This window comes from Somniosus microcephalus, chromosome 6, assembly GCF_052327205.1.
Source record: "Somniosus microcephalus isolate GS21.2 chromosome 6, FLI_Smic_1.0, whole genome shotgun sequence".
In the NCBI taxonomy this organism is placed as follows: Eukaryota; Metazoa; Chordata; class Chondrichthyes; order Squaliformes; family Somniosidae; genus Somniosus; species Somniosus microcephalus.
In genome coordinates this window covers 123,596,602-123,613,247 of record NC_140992.1, presented here as the reverse complement: position 1 = coordinate 123,613,247, position 16,646 = coordinate 123,596,602, and the positions used below count along the sequence as shown (strand labels likewise).

Genomic DNA, 16,646 nt, shown 5'->3' with positions numbered 1-16,646 from the left:
GATATATGATTGGTCAAAGAGGTAGGTTTTAAGGAGTGTCTTAAAAGAGGAAAGAAAGGTAGAGAAGCGGAGAGGTCTGGGGGGGCGGGGAGAATTCCAGAGCTTCGGGCCTAGGCAGCTGAAGGCATGGCCGCCAATGGTGAAGTGATTAATGTCGGGGATGCGCAAGACCTCTTGATTGAATGCTGTGCGGAACATGCTGGCTCATGAGCTGCTGGGGCCATGGACATGCCCTGTCAGTCAGTGTAACTGAATGGAATATACAGTGTAGCACAAGTTAAATATATCCTGGAGTCTTGCTCGATTTGCCTAAGGGATTGAAAAAGGGAGAAGCCTTGCTGAAACTTTTCGCTGTCGACTAAATGAGCTGAGAGGAATCCTCGATAGAGCAAATTGTATAGGAACTACAGAAAAAATTAGCCTGATCTCATCCCAGGTGCTCCAATGATCGTGCCGACTTTTTATATTCTAACCTATTTGCTTTGCTGTACCCTGTAATGCAGGAGCTAGGCGGGGTGGGTGGCGGTGGTGTCTGATGGTGGGGGAGTTTGGGGGGCTGGTAGGAAACACTCCTGCTCCTCCTGGCTCACAAGCAGTGCTGTAAAGGCACTTATCTTCTCCCTGAAGCTGTCCTCGCCTCCCTTCAGTTGCCGGGTTTCCGGAGTCCTGGGAAACCCGGCTGGCCAGTGTTAAACCCGCAAAGCAGGTTAAATCAGAGGCTGCTGGAGATACTCAGCAGGTCAGGCAGCATCTGTGAAGAGAGAAACAGAGTTAACGTTTCAGGTCGATGACCTTTCGTCAGACGTTAACTCTGTTTCTCTCTTACAGATGCTGCCTGACTTGCTGAGTATCTCCAGCATTTTCTGTTTTTATTTCAGATTTCCAGCATCTGCAGTATTTTCTTTTTAAATCAGAGGCTGCCAGCCTCATTAAAATATTTAACTGGCCAACCTGCCTGCCCCTTGTCCCGCCTCCGTTAAACCTGGAAGTGGGCGGGTTTCAGATTTTTGAATTTTAACATCTGAACCGACCCCAACCCACTCGTTCTTGGGTGTTAAAATTCAGCCCACAGCTTAATTATGAAATATAAGGTTCAGTTAGCCGATCCATGCTCCCAGGGGGGAGCAGTGCTCAAAGGGAGCATAGATCAGAGAGAATCCTACAACTGTAGCCCTGATTCTCTGACCCACACTCCCTTCAAGCAAGACTCCACAATGGAGGTACAGAAGCACTGAATTTACCCTATGAGCACAAGTTGAGATGAGTGGTCTGAGAATTAAGGAGCAAAATACCAGGGCTCATGGCCTGTCCTTTGAACAGCCCTACTGTATTGGTCCTATTAACTGCTGGGAGCATCATTTCAGCTCAGCGTGAGTGTGATTATAAGGAATCTTCTTCCATTTTGACCTCGTCCATTGATCTTGAGTTGACTGCCTCATAGAATACAGGTTGAGCGTCCCAAATCCGGAGCTCCAGAATCCGAAATGTTCCGGAATCCAAACTCCGGGACGACTGGTGGCAGGAGTCCGGAATCCATAAAATGTTCCGGAATCCGGACACCCTGAGAGAGGCTTACCAAAATCCAGAACCTGGGTCCAGGCATTTCCAGACTCGGCATCCTGAGCTCGGGCGTTTCCGGACTTTGGACATCAGAAACACGTTCCGAAGTCCGGAAAAACCCAAAAACCGGCTCGGCCTCGGTCCCGAGGTTGCCGGATTCGGGACGTTCTACCTATACTGATATTACCAGTGTTGGAGCCAAAGGACCATTATAGAGATTGGCTCCATGTGCACCCAATGGCTCTTTTTGTAAAAAACAAGAAATACTTGCATTTCTATAGCGCCTTTCATGACCACTGGACGTCTCAAAGCGCTTTACAGCCAATGAAGTAGTTTTTGGAGTGTAGTCACTGTTGTAAAGGCAGTCCTTTGTGTAGAGCTGAGCTCGAAGGCCAAGAATGTTCCTGGTTTAGTCAACACTCTGTTAGTTAAGTTAGCTGGTCTCTGTCAGGATACCTGCAAGGGTATTACATTTGGCCTAAGCACCCTTGGGCTAGGGTGAGGAACTTAATAACCAGCTCCCGTCACTATCCATCAGCCCCGGCTGGAAAGTGCAGGTGTGTGAGGGGCCGAGTGGGGGCTGTGATCGACTTGCCGATCCTCACCATGTAGGTTCACGTTCAAAGAATGACTATTTTGGCCAAAAGGGGACAATCTGGAATGCCGTCAGTGTCAAATCAAGAATGCATGGGGCGCTGAGCAAAAAGAATATTCAAGGCCTCTTCATACCATCCCCCATCCTTCCTCGAGCCATTAAAACCGACTCCAATGGAGAAGGCTGGGCTGCTGCTCTCGGGCGCTGGCACTTGTGGACGTTGACAAGAGACTTCTTTCTCCAATGGGATCGGAGGGGGGGGGCTGTTGTAATAGGCAGGCCGCCTATTGGACATGGCTCGCTGTCCCTGGAGGGGGCCCCACATTAGGCTGGAGTCCCTGGGCACGAGTCCCATAGGCCCGGCCGTTAATTCGCCCCGAATGCCCAGCAATAGTCACGACCTTGGGCAAATCATAAGAGAAAAAGTAACAGAAAAGGAAAAAAAACACGTGACATTGAAGGAGTTAACTACAGAGGATTGGTTTTCGCGGGATTACAGTGTATGGAGAGCAGTAAATAATCACTTATTTACTTAGCTGTGAGCCAGCACATTAGAAATTACATAATCAGGTTACAGGATTACAAAGAAGCGTAATTAGCCACTCCATTAGGCTAAATGGCAAAACTTATGGGGCCAATTTTCTGAGTGCACGCTGCCAGCAGGGAACCTCGCTCACCAGCCATGTCTATCGGCAAATCAGCCCGATAGCCGAGAAGTGACTGGTGCTGATATTCAAGTGTGTCATACTCGTGGGACTTCTTCTGTCCACCATTTTAATGCAGGCATTACCCCATTTAAAATAAACGGGTTAGCGCCTGTGTTAAAATGGAGGGATGTTGCACAAGTGCTTTACACGTTTGTCCGTTAAACGGTGTTGGCCGTGGCTCAGTGGTAACACTCTCGCCTCAAAGTCAGAAGGTCACAGGTTCAAGTCTCTAGACACTTGAGCACATAATCCAAGCGGACACCTCAATGCAGTACTGAGGGAGTGCTGTTGTCTTTAAAGATGAATCGTTAAACTGAGGCCCCATCTGCCCTCTCAAGTGGACGTAAAAAATCCCCTGGTACTATTTTGAAGAGGAGCAGGGGGAATTCTCCCCCATGTTTTGGCCCACAATTATCCCTCAACCAACACCAGCAAAAGCAAGTTAACTGGTCATTTGTCTCCTTGTTGTTTGTGGAATCTTGCTGTGCGCAAATTGGCTGCTGCATTCACCTTCATTACAACAGTGACTACACTTCAGCTAAAGCAAACAGATCATCAGGCACCAAAGTCTAGCGTTGCGAAGGGTTCCAGACCTTCCACCTTCCTCCGAATGAATGAGCCTGAGGGACAACATGGACTAACAAAATAAAAACTTGATCTAATTACGCCTTTGAAATATTTCAGCTCATTGTAAAATCCTGCCTTTCTCTATTATAACAATGATACTGGGGGCAGTGCTCTAAATATGCTCTTCTGTTCCTGCGGAGTTGCTGATGCATCAGCTTACACCCTCTCCCTACTGCCTGGGTCCTCACTGTGCTGAAATCAAGATTCATCTCACTATCTGAAGGGGGAGGGCGAACAGCCAGAGGTCGTGGTCCATAATGGTATCAACGGCATAGGTAGAAAGAGGGATGAGTTCCTGCAGGCAGATTTTAGGGAGCTAGGAAAGAGATTAAAAAGCAGGACCTCAAAAGGTAGTAATCTCTGGATTACTCCCAGTGCCATGCGCTAGTGAGTATAGAAATAGGAGGATAGAGCAGATGAATGTGTGGCTGGAGAGATGGTGCAGGAGGGAGGGCTTCAGATTCCTGGGACATTAGGACTGGTTCTGGGGGAGGTGCACAAAGGAGTGGGAGAGACAGATAGCACTAGAGTAAGAGATAGTACAGTATTAGATGGGGTCAGGCTAAGAGAGAATACAAGAAGGTCTAAGATTTACAGTGCATGTGTGTAAACAAACACAGCGTAGTAAACAAGGTTGGTGAGCTACAGGCGCAAATAGCCACATGGGAATATGATGTTGTGGTGATAACGGAAACCTGACTCAAAAAAGGGCATGATTGGGTTCTACATATTCCTGGATATAAGGTGTCCAGGAAAGGTAGGGAAGGAAAAAAAGGAGGTGGGGTGGCAGTCTTGATTAAGGAGAATATTACAGTGCTGGAGAGAGAGGAGGCCCTGGAGGGGTCAAGGACAAAATCTATTTGATTAAAGTTAAGAAACAATAGAGGTGCCATTACACTACTGGGTGTATTCTATAGGCTGCCTACTAGGGCACTTACAGGAAGGGTATTGAGGAGCAAATTTGCAGGGAAATTACAGAGAGCTGCAAGAACTATAGAGTAGGGATAATGGGGGACTTCAATTATCCTAAAATAGATTGGGATAGTAATAGTGTAAAGGGCAAAGAGGGGGAAGAACTTCTGAAGTGTGTTCAGGAGAACTTTCTTGATCAGTACGTTTCCGGCCCAATGAGGAAGGAGCCATTGCTGGATTTGGTTCTGGGGAATGAGGTGGGTCAGGTGGAGCAAGTGTCAGTAGGGGAACATTTAGGGAACAGTGATCACAGTATCATAAGGTTTAGATTAGCTCTGGAAAAGGACAGGGAGCAACCTAGAGTAAAAATACTTAATTGGAGGAGGGCCAATTTCAGTGGGTTGAGAACGGATCTGGCCCGGGTAAATTGGAATCAAAGATTGGTAGGCAAAACTGTAATCAAACAATGGGCTGCCTTTAAAGAGGAGATGGTTCAGGTATAGTCAAGGTACATTCCCATGAGGGGGAAAGGTAAGGCAATAAAAGCCAGAGCTCCGTGGATGACGAAAGAGATAGAGAGTAAGATAAAGCAGAATAAAGGGGCTAATGACAGATGTCAGGTTGAGAATACAAGTGAGAACCAGGCTGAATATAGAAAGTTCAGAGGGGAAGTGAAAAAGGAAATAAGAGGGGCAAAGAGAGAGTATGAGAATAGACTGACAGATAACACGAAAGGGAATCCAAAAGACTTCTATAAATATATAAATAGTAAACGGGTAGTAAGAGGAGGGGTGGGGCCGATTAGGGACCAAAAAGGATACCTACGCATGTAGGCAGAGGGCGTGGTTGAGGTATTAAATGAGTATTTTGCATCTGTCTTTACCAAGGAAGAAGATGCTGCCAAAATCATAGTGGAAGAGGAGGTAGTTGAGATACTGGATGGGCTAAAAATTGATAAAGTGCCACATAATAGGTTTGCTAGCAAAATCGAAGCCCATTGAATAAAAGGGATACGGAATTGCTCAAGTGACAAGAAACAGAGTCGTGGTGAACGATTGTTTTTCGGAAATAACAACAGAAATTGCTGGAAAAACTCAGCAGGCCAGGCAACATCCGTGGAGAGAAATTTGAGTTGACGTTTCGGGTCGAAACCCTTCTTCAAAACTGGAAAGAAAAGAAAATAGATCGAAGGCAGGGCTGCGATCGAACAAAAGAAGTAAAAGAGACAATAAAAGGTATTCGAAACCAGACGAGATGGTAATAGGCCAGTGGAGACAAAAGACAGCTGAGATTAGGTGTGAAGTGTACTGGCAGGATAGGAGATAGCTGCCATGTGGGAGAGAGAAACAAAAGGAAAGGGGGGGGGCGGGGGGAAGGAAGACCCAAAACAAAGGGGTGGAAAAAATTATAAGTAAAAAAGTAATAGGGGCCGAGGTTATGATCTGAAATTCTGTTGTTATTTCGGATTTCCAGCATCTGCAGTATTTTGCTATCGTATTGTTTTTCGGACTTGGACTTGGGTGTACAGGGCTCAATTTCAAAATTTGCAGATGACACAAAATTTGGAAATATAGTGAACAATGAGGAGGAAAGTGATAGACTTCAAGAGGACATAGACAGGCTGGTGGAATGGGTGAGCACGTGGCAGATGAAACTTAACGCAGAAAGTGTGAAGTGATATATTTTGGTAGGAAGAATGAGGAGAGGCAATGTAAACTAAAGGGTACAATTCTAAAGGGGGTGCATGAACAGAGAGACCTGGGGGTATATGTACACAAATCGTTGAAGGTGGCAGGGCAGGTTGAGAAAGCGGTTAAAAAAGCATATGGGATCTTGGGCTTCATAAATAGAGGCATAGAGTACAAAAGCAAGGAAGTTATGATGAACCTTTATAAAACATGGGTCCGACCTCAACTGGAGTATTGGGGGTGAATTTGGGGAGGTGGGTTTGGAGGTGAGACTGCTGGGAAAATGGCAGAATCTAGGGGCAGGTGCCCATCCCGCCCCCAACCCGCCTCCGTGCCATCTTCCCAGGAGGCAGGTACCCGACCCGCGCCGGGTCCTGTCTCATGGAGGTGGGAAGGGGATTACAGCCACTTAACTGCCTGTTAACAGGTAGGTAACAGGCAGTGAAGAGGATGACCCCATTTTTCCAGCAGAGGTGCGGGCTTCCCGACGTCGAGAAACCCTGCCAGGGTCAGCGAGGCGAACAGTGGGTCTGTGGGGGTGAGAGTGGTCCAAAAGTGCATTGTGGAGGTAAGTGATGGGTGCAAGTGTGGAGAGGTGAGTATGTGGGGTGAGTGAAAAGCGTTCAAAAAAGTTTCCTTACCTTTGTTTCTTCCTGCAGGCTTCAATCGTAAAAATCAACATTTCATTGTGCAGTACACATGTCTGCTGCATATATGACAAATAAAATTGAATTGAATTGAATTGAATTGAATTGAATCGTTGGGGATCCGGAGGCTCCGGCATCTCCATGGCAGAGATGACAGAATGGCTGCTGCATTCTCTGATGCAACAGCCACCTGCTTTCTGCTCAGGAAATAGGTTTGGTGAGTCTTGAGTACAAGAACTCACCAAGCAACAGAGAATGTCAGTGTTTGACAGCTTCTCAAAGCTGTCAAACGATGACAATTCATCTGTCAAAATGTTTTGACAGATGAAACGTCATACGCTGACGTTCTCTGTAACTGGCTTTCCCTTCATTGGCCTGCTAAGCCTGCTGGGCGGGCTTAACAAGGTCAATCAAGGGAAAATAGCATGGATTGGCCACAAGTCAATGGAGGCGGGACTAATTCCCGACAAGCAGCAGTCTCGCCTCCAACGCGCCCCCATTGGCAAAATCACCCCCATTGTGTCCAACTCTGGGCACCGCACTTTACGAAGGATGTGAAGGCCTTAGAGAGGGTGCAGAAAAGATTTACAAGAATGGTTCCAGGGATGAGGAATTAAAGTTACTGGAGAAGCTGGGGTTGTTCTCCTTAGAGCAGAGAAGGTGTTCAAAATGATGTGGGGTCTAGACAAAGTAGATAGAGATAAACTGTTCCCATTGGTGGAAGGGTCGAGATCCAGAGGACACAGATTTAAAGTGATTGGCAGAAGATCCAAAGGTGACATGAGGAAAAACTTTTTTACACAGTGAGTGATTATGATCTGGAATGTATTACCTCATAGGGTGGTGGAGGCAGATTCAATTGTGGCTTTCCAAAGGGAATTGGATAAGTACCTGAAGGAAAAAAATTGCAGGGCTACAGGGAAAGGGTGGGGGAATGGAACTAGCTGAAGTGTTCTTGCAGAGAGCCGGCACAGGCTCGACGGGCTGAATGACCTCTCTATGTGCTATAACGATTCTATGATTCTATCTCCTCCTTCTTTCCTAGGACCTCAGTGCTACCCAGCTCAAAATGCTCTCAGCAGCCAGAGTTTGGAGGGACAGAACCTATAGTTTCACACACCCGCCATTACACTGTAGTGAAATCCCAGTGGGCCACTGAACACAGAAACATTCTACTGACATATTTTGAAAACCTTTGGTTTACAGAAAATATTATTGGGGTAATTCTCATTTTTAGGGTAATAAGCATCAACAGTTTAATAAACATTATAGGGATAATACACATAGAATCATTAAATAACACAGATAGAATGCTAAAATAATACAACACAGCAGGAGGCCATTCGGCCTATCGTGCCTGTGCTGGCTTTTCGATGACAACAGACTAACTGGTATTTGATCTCACTTCGGTTTGTGCGATGTGGCTATTTCAAAATGGCTGCCATACTTCCCTATATGGCAACAGTCAATGGGCTTCTAAGATGATATATTGTGTGTCGCAACTTGAGACGGCACATTAGGGCACCATTGTTGTGGAATATCACACTGCCGAGCCCCTTCAACACAGCTGCGACTTTAAAAAATAGGCAAATTCCTGTTCTGTGCTCCTGTTCCGTGTTCCCTCCAGTTTTCCTGCCTGTTCTTTCGATGGTGCCGACACTTGCTGGGATATAGTTCCACAAGTGCCAGCTGATCATGGGTGCTTCACTTAAGTGAATATTTCAACTGTGAACTTAGACAATGAGTGTTGGCAGCCTACTTGGTCGTGGGGGATCTCAGAGTCAAGCCTCATCTATTGCTCACTCAATGTCTACAAACACACAGACTTTACAGAGAGAGAGTCATTGGATAATGATTAAGAGCAGGAACTCCCGATTGTCTTCCTTCTAGCCCAAGGACAGTTAGGCAATTGTCGCTTCCCTACTGCAATCTCAGCTGGTATCAGCAAACTCACCAAACCTGGGATCTTTTCATACCAGCTCTCGCCTCATCATGGTTCCCCATAAGATGGCTTTCCGTTTTACCATTTTCAAAGCTGGCAGAGTGGCACGGGGCACCATTGCGCTAACACACAGTGCCACTACGGCACATTTGGCTGAAACTGTGATTCTCACAGCCTGACTTCAGTCATGCTCTTGGAGGAAGCACCAGGCGGTACCTAGAGCTTTACTGCACAGACAGAGGGACAAGTTAGATTGGTTGGCAGATCAATATAGAACCATTCCTGCACACTTCCCAACTGGCTGGAGATAGCAGATGCTCTAAGGATCATCTTCCGGAACTCCATTGACTCGGGAACAGTACCCGTGGATTGGAGGGTAGCTAATGTTACCCCAATATTTAAAAAGGGGGGTAGAGAGAAAGCAGGGAATTATAGACCAGTAAGCCTTACATCGGTTGTGGGCAAAATGCTAGAGTCCATTATTAAGGATAAAATAGCGGAGCACTTGACAAATGGGGAAAGGATCGGACAGAGTCAACATGGGTTTACAAAGGGTAAATCGTGTTTGACTAATCTGCTGGAATTTTTTGAGGAAGTAACTGGTAAAATAGATGGGGGAGAGCCAGTGGATGTGGTGTACCTTGACTTCCAGAAAGCCTTCGATAAGGTTCCACACAAAAGATTATCATGCAAAATTAAGGCTCATGGGATTGGGGGCAAAGTATTAACGTGGATAGAGAACTGGCTGGCGGATAGAAAACAGAGAGTTGGAATAAACGGCTCGTTTTCGGAGTGGCAGGCAGTGACCAGCGGGGTGCCGCAAGGATCTGTCCTGGGACCCCAGCTGTTCACAATATATATAAATGATCTGGATCAGGGAATTGGATGCAATATTTCCAAATTCGCTGACGACACTAAACTAGGAGGAGGGGTGGGCTCTGATGAGGATGTCAGGAGGCTACAGTGCGATTTGGACAGGTTGGGGGAATGGGCGGATACGTGGCAGATGCACTATAATGTGGATAAATGCGAGGTTATCCACTTTGGGGGTAAAAACAGGAGGGTGGATTATTATCTAAATGGCAATAGATTGGGAGATGGGGAAGTGCAGAGGGACCTGGGTGTTCTTGTGCACCAGTCACTGAAGGAGAGCATGCAGGTGCAACAGGCGATTAAGAAGGCAAATGGTATGTTGGCCTTCATATCAAGGGGGTTCGAGTATAGGAATAGGGATACCTTATTACAGCTGTACAAGGTGCTGGTGAGACCGCATCTGGAGTATTGTGTACAGTTTTGGTCGCCCCATCTGCGGAAGGATGTTCTTGCCATGGAAAGAGTGCAGCGGCGATTCACCAGGCTGATACCTGGAATGGCGGGAATGACCTACGAGGAGAGATTGAATAGTTTGGGCTTGTACTCACTGGAGTTTAGAAGATTGAGAGGGGATCTCATCGAAACATATAAAATTATGGCAGGCCTGGACAGGCTGAATTCAGAGAGAATGTTTCCAATGGCAGGGGAGCACAGAACCAGGGGCCACAGTCTAAAAATAGCGGGCAAATCATTTAAAACAGAGATGAGGAAGAATTTCTTCACTCAAAGAGTGGTGAGCCTGTGGAATTCCCTGCCACAGAGGGCTGTGAAGGCTAATTCAATAAATATTTTCAAGAGAGAATTGGATATATTTCTGAAGGCTAAGGGGATTAAGGGTTACGGAGAAAAGGCGGGGACGGGGTACTGAACTGGTAAGATCAGCTATGATCTCAGACGAAGATCAGCCATGATCTCATTGAATGGCGGAGCAGGCTCGAAGGGCCGAAAGGCCTACTCCTGTTCCTATCTCTATGTTTCTATGTTTCTATGATTGGTTGTCCACCTGCCCAGGGAATGATGCACAACCACAGATGACCTAAAGGGAAGAGAAGAACCTTTGCATTGACTCGACACTACTGAGAGCAGGATGACCTTACCTTCTTCTCTGGGTCAGGTTGGCGAATTGGGTCACAGCCTGGAGTTTGAAGTGGGGCGTGGCTGGGGTCCGTATCGTACTGGCCAGCAACGTAGCTACTGCTCTCTCTTGGGGCTGGCCGCAAACCTTACTCACCTGCAATGTAAAAGCACACATGAGCATTCAATTCCTTTTTGTAAATAAAGAGCGAGTCTCACTGCAAGTGAAACATGGCGCAAAATACGGGCAGAATTGTGGCTGAGTTGAACATCTTTTTGGTTCTTAACATTGAAATTTTGTAAATCGTGTTTCAGTCAGGAGTGCTGACAACCTCAGAGGGGCATAGGTGGCTCGGAGGAACATAGTAAATTCCACAGTGTGAAAGCTGAATTAGTGCACAGTCAAAATACCAAGATTGATGAGTTAGTGATCAACTGCTGTTACCTCAGTACCTCCAGACTTTCCCCAGATAATTCCCTCATATCCTTAACATTCAACCATCCATTGTGAGTTCTGTTGAATAACTTTTGGTTCCTCCATGCTCTCATTTATAAATAACTGTACTTTCATGCCTTACAGAGTGGTGTACAGAAGCCAGCAGCTGGCCATTAAAGCAACTTGCATTTATATTGTACGTTTAACTAAAAAAAATCCCACGGTGCTTCGCAAATTGGCAGAATGCAAGCAGATGCGGGCCTGGGAAGGGGAGTGACGAGGAGGGGAAATGAAAAGCTAGGTCGAGCAGGTGGAGTTTGAGGAGAATTGTAAAAGGAGGAGAGAGAGGTTTATGGAAGGATTTCCAAGAGCAGAATCGAGGTGGCTGAAGGATCTGTCACTAATAGTGAATCAAAGGGGAGATGCACAGAGGACCAGACTCAGAGGAATGGAGCATTTGGGAGGGAATATAGAGCAGAGATTGTATTAATGCACCTACAGGGTTCTTTTGTCCTCTCCTGAATACTCACGTTGGTGGACAGTTCCACAAGCGATGGCAGTAGCCCTCTGCAACCTCATCCATGCGGCCATTCATGCATGAGCCTAGATAATCAGTGCTGGCAGGTTATCCAAACTTGGGGAACACGACAGCCCAGTCCTGTTCTCAGCTCACACCTTCAGCACGAATCTCCCAATAGGAGACCAAGGACAATGATCAGGAATCTACCCAATTTTATCCATCCCTAACTTAGAGTTGTTGAGGCCACTTTAGCACTACTATCATCTCACCAGCTAACTCAGCACAGATTGAGGAATGAGCCTAGGTCCGTGCTTGTCTATGGCCCAGCTCCACATTGGGCAGTGCATTTACAAAGTGAGCCATCTGGGGGTTAATAACCTCCAAACTCTTTAGACCACCCTCTCCAACTGTGCTTCCTCATTGGGTAAGAAAAGTAGATGATCCTTGGACCACAATCTCTCTGATTGACAGCAGCAGTTGTAGTTAACAGAATGTCTTGACAATGGCCATTTTATGACCTTGGTTTTTTTAATGTGAAATAAACACATTTTAGGCACATAATCATCATGACCTTTTGGTCAAGAAAATCTTGGCAACAAGATGAAACTCCATGATATTTTTGAAACTGAAGGGCTTTGCTTAAAGGAGCATTGTGGGCTGCAGAAAGTGGTGTCATTTAAGTTTATGGGATGACCTGATTGAGGTCTTCAAGATTCCGATGAGCTAAATAGTGCTGGATTGTTTTCACTGGTCGACGAGACAGTAACAAGGCGACAGGGAGCTGAGAAAAATCATAAAAAGAATTAGCGGGGAGGTTAGGAAAAAAATGTCTTTACTCAGAGGGTGGTTAGAATGTGGAATTCCATGCCACAAACCGTTGTTGATGCAGAGGCCAAAAATTCTTTTAAAAGGGAACTGAAGAAGAGGAATATTAAAGGCTGTGCAGAGTGAGCAGGAGAGTGGGATTGAAGCAAGTGGCTCGCGTGAAGGAATACACCAGTGCAAACTGGTGGGACGCACGGCCTGTTTCTGTGCCAGAACATTCTATAACCTCCCTTGATAAGAAATTGTGCAAACTTTGTGTTGTATACAGCTACATTCTTATCAAATAATTGCTCCCCTGCTTTTCTAAAGAATAGTGCCGTGGGATCCTTTACATCCACCCGAGTGGGAGGATCGGGCCCTGGTTGAATGTCTCATCTGAAAGACAGCAGCTACTGACAGTGCAGCGGAGCGTTCTCAATACTGCACTGGAGTGTCAAAGTAGATTATGTGCGCAAGTCTCTGGGGTGGGACTTGAACCCATAACCTTCTGACTCAGAAGCGAGAATGCTACCAACTGAGCCAAGGCTGACACATCAGTACAAATTACGTAAGCATAGAGTTAGGCTTGATGCCAAGAAATTATTCCATTTGCAGAGTCGCCGGCCTCTGGCATAAGTTGCCAGTACGTGAGAGGAGTATAGGTTCACTGCAAGCGTTCAAAAGGATGAGCTCCTGCAAGTGGAAGACATCTCAGGTTATAGAAGGTGGGTGGGCTAGCGGGGATAGAGGTGCCAGTGACTGTGGCCTCCTGGACCTTGCTTGCCTACGAGGGGTCGGAGAGGAATTTCCCAGACTTTTTTCCTGAATTGGCCTACGGTTGTTTTCCCCTCTCCAAACACATTGCATCCCAGGACAGGGGGGTTGGGGCAGGGTGGGCTACATGATGTGAGCAGGTTGCACCATGTTAGACCCAGAGGCGAGAGTACTACCATTGAGCCGCGACCGACACATCTCAGTAGAGGGGGCAGTGGGTATGCTACAACTGATCCCAGTGTCCCCTGGTGCAAGTGTGCTTTTGTGAAAGCAGGTCAAGATGGTGAAGGCAGGCTTTGTGAGGTCCCTCACAGTCAAATAACAAGCCAACACGTGTCACAAATTTGAACAGCATAGAGTTGATTCTCTGAATGCATCCTTCCAGCATGGAACCTTTGTCCCCCGTTGCTGCATATCAGGAAATCGCAGGCATGTTTCCCACGATTTGTTGTCCACTGGAGCCAGAATCATGGACAGCGCACCCCTGTTTTCACAATATGCCCCACAGCAGGCAAGGCTGCTTGCTAAACCGTCAGATGGGCAGAGTTATGTGAAAGCTGCTAGCATTTTCCGACGACTACTCCCAGACAGCCAACATGGAACCTTTACAGCAGACTGTTCCATGAGCTGAATCAGCCCAAAAACATCTCATTTGAAATAATTAACTCAACGGAACATTCCTGACCAGGGTTTATTCCATTTGCAGGGGGGCTAGCCTTGCCAAACACACTGTCAGAACAATTGAAGGGAAAGCGTTAAGTGTCACGTCTACAGTACCGTGTCAGATCCTAAACAGTCCCAGCATCAGAGGTCAACCTGCCGAACTCACACAAACAATGAGTGCATCAAATGGCAGTTTATTGGTTATTTATTAGGATAAGGCTGGTATGCCGTGTGACAGTAAAATAAATATGGAACATATGTTTGCTCCTTAACCATTTGCTCTTATTTGCAATGCATTCTGAAGCTCTTGCTCTATGGAGCTGGGTTTACATTAGAGGAGAGGAGCTGAGTTCCCAATGGTCCACTGGGTGTACAAACGGCCCCAAGTGGAGCACCGACCTTTGCACACCAAAACGCCTCGGGTTCAGTTCGTGGTCTGTGCTGAGTCGGCTGATCTCAGTACATGCAATAGATGGGATGGTACAATTGGGCTCAATGCCTCTGCACTTGGGTTGTGAATGGACCATCGCACAGGGTTCCCAGGCCCCGGTTGTTGCCCAGTGACTCCTACAGGAATGTGTGGACATTCTAGGAGAACAGGCTTGGTTCTGGTTGAAAAGCCTGCCAACTGCCCAAGTACACACATGAAAAATGGCCACTTGGATGCGGTAAGGTGTCAGTGTATGTTTGGGGCCTGTGGAAATGTGTCCTCAGGACAGATGAGATTAGAAAACTGGTGTTTCAAAAATCAGGCCAGTCACAGGTACCTATTCAGGGCCAGTGGTGCCAGTTGCTTCCTTAAGCGGTCTTGGATGTTGACTCCCATTGCCCTGTATCTGCTGGCGTAGTAGTGAAACCCGAGAGTATATCAAGGAAGATCCCTCATGTTCTGGACTGGATCTCTGTGTCTCACACACTTCAATTTCTCCAAAGGCGGACTGAGTTACCTTTTGGGTTTGGTTTGATTCATAAGGTACTTTATTCCAGGGGTTCTCAACTGGGGGTCTATGGCCCCCTAGGGATCCGTGAGAAGATTTCAAGGGGTCCGTCAAAAAATGGTCAGTTTCTCGGGGCGAGGACTATCTGGGGAAGTCTGCGGCTGGGAGCAGGCCCTTGGTTGAGTTGAGGGACTGATCGCAGGGGAGCTTGCAGTCGGATGGGGACAGAGCAGCTCAGCGGCCTGTGGGACTGCGTCAGGTAGATGCAGATGCTGGGTCTGGGGGTGCGGGAAGTGGGGCAGTGCAGGCTTGGCTGGGGTGCGAGGGTCCCTGGCTGCCCTGGGCAGCTGACGCTGGGCTGGGCGCTGGTTACCGGGTCCGGGCACTAAGACCCGGCTTGGTAATCCCCTGAAACCTTTACCGGGAGGCTGCAGTAACTGAATGTGTGACTGGAACTCAGAACCGAACCCCCTCCCCACAGACTGAGAGACAAACTGTCCTCTCCCCCCCCCTTCCCCCCCAACATTGTGGGACAAACTGTCCCCCATACTCCCACATTTTTCAGTCAGAAAAAATAATTGTGTTGTGTTACAGGGAGTCTGTGGAATTTTTATAACACGGGAGGGGGCCTCAGAAGCAAAAAGGTTGTGAACCCCTGCTTTATTCCATAGTAGATAAAACACATAGAAAAATGATATTGATAGTGGTCCCTTGATATAGATCAGCACATCTTGTTTCTGCATCTTGTTACAAAAGTAAAGAACACAGGCGCCCCCGTCCACTACCATTGGGTTGTCCAACTCAACCTGTCCCATCGCTGAGGACAATGGCTCAAATCCTTGCGCTGCTCAAATAACTCTTTGGGTTGAATTTTCCAGGGTGGTAGCAGGCGTGATCGGTGGCGGGTCAGGTGGGAAAGTTGTTACTTTTGACAGCGGGTCGGGAACCCACTGTCATCTCGCTCCCACACACCTTTCTCCCAGGCACATCTGTCATCGCGGAGCCGACCCGACCGGCAGCAGCGGGCGACCCAATTGAGATGTTTAACAGGTAGTTTACAAGCACTTAAGAGCCTTTTCCCCTTACTTTTTTAATTTCCCTGCATGGCCACGGGATTCACACAGCTCGGGAACCATGTCTGTCAACCTGAGGTGTGAGTTCCGTGGCCATTGCTCCAGCTGATTACTTGACAGCATGGAAAACAAACCAAAATAAAAACATGTTGATTACATCAGCTAACAGATTGATGCAGGTTCTGTTCGACTTGAAAAGCTACTGGTAAATGTTAATTCAGAAATTCCTGAAGGGATGTAAATGGTGAGGGAAATACATTTTTCTCTGGCCATTCTCGGCTGTTGCCTTCCAACTCAACAGTAATTGTAGTGAATTGATCTGCACTATAAAAAATGACATATACCATTTAAATAAATGTTTGTGTAGTTTCTGGTCAGGTTTTTCTCATGGTATACTGTGATTGTCCAGTTACACATTAAATCAAGTCATCAACTGTAACAATTTCATTCTCATCACTCATTCCACTGGTTCAATTTGCTTTCAGAGTATAACTCATTTAATTTTTCAGTCTGAAACTTTAGGGGTGAATTTCTGCAGAGGTTCTCTCGCTTGTCCATTGTTAACTTCAACGGAAGTGCTGCAGAAATCCCAGAAACACATTGTAAGCACCACTTACACTGTTTATCAGGGTTTTCGCAGCTCTTCCGCTGAACTTGCATAAGATTGTAAATCCACCCCTTTACAATTACATTTAAAATCTGCTTAATTTTATGTATTGCCTATACACACACATCTTTTATTTGTACCAGTTACTGACACAAAAGTCTATAGATTTGTGACTAAAGCAACAATAACTTACCAATTAATGTACT

At 46.7% G+C, this 16,646-nt stretch overlaps 1 protein-coding gene across 2 annotated transcripts in view; it reads right to left on the bottom strand.

The window, feature by feature from the left end:
• LOC147116053 (glypican-5-like) overlaps positions 1 to 16,646 on the bottom strand; it is a 1,060,675-nt gene that overhangs the window by 642,490 nt on the left and 401,539 nt on the right. For both annotated transcript variants that reach the window (XM_085990764.1, XM_085990765.1), the window contains exon 4: positions 10,649 to 10,782. In XM_085990764.1, coding sequence (XP_085846890.1) covers positions 10,649 to 10,782 — 134 coding nt within the window. The remainder of the gene's footprint in view (positions 1 to 10,648; positions 10,783 to 16,646) is intronic.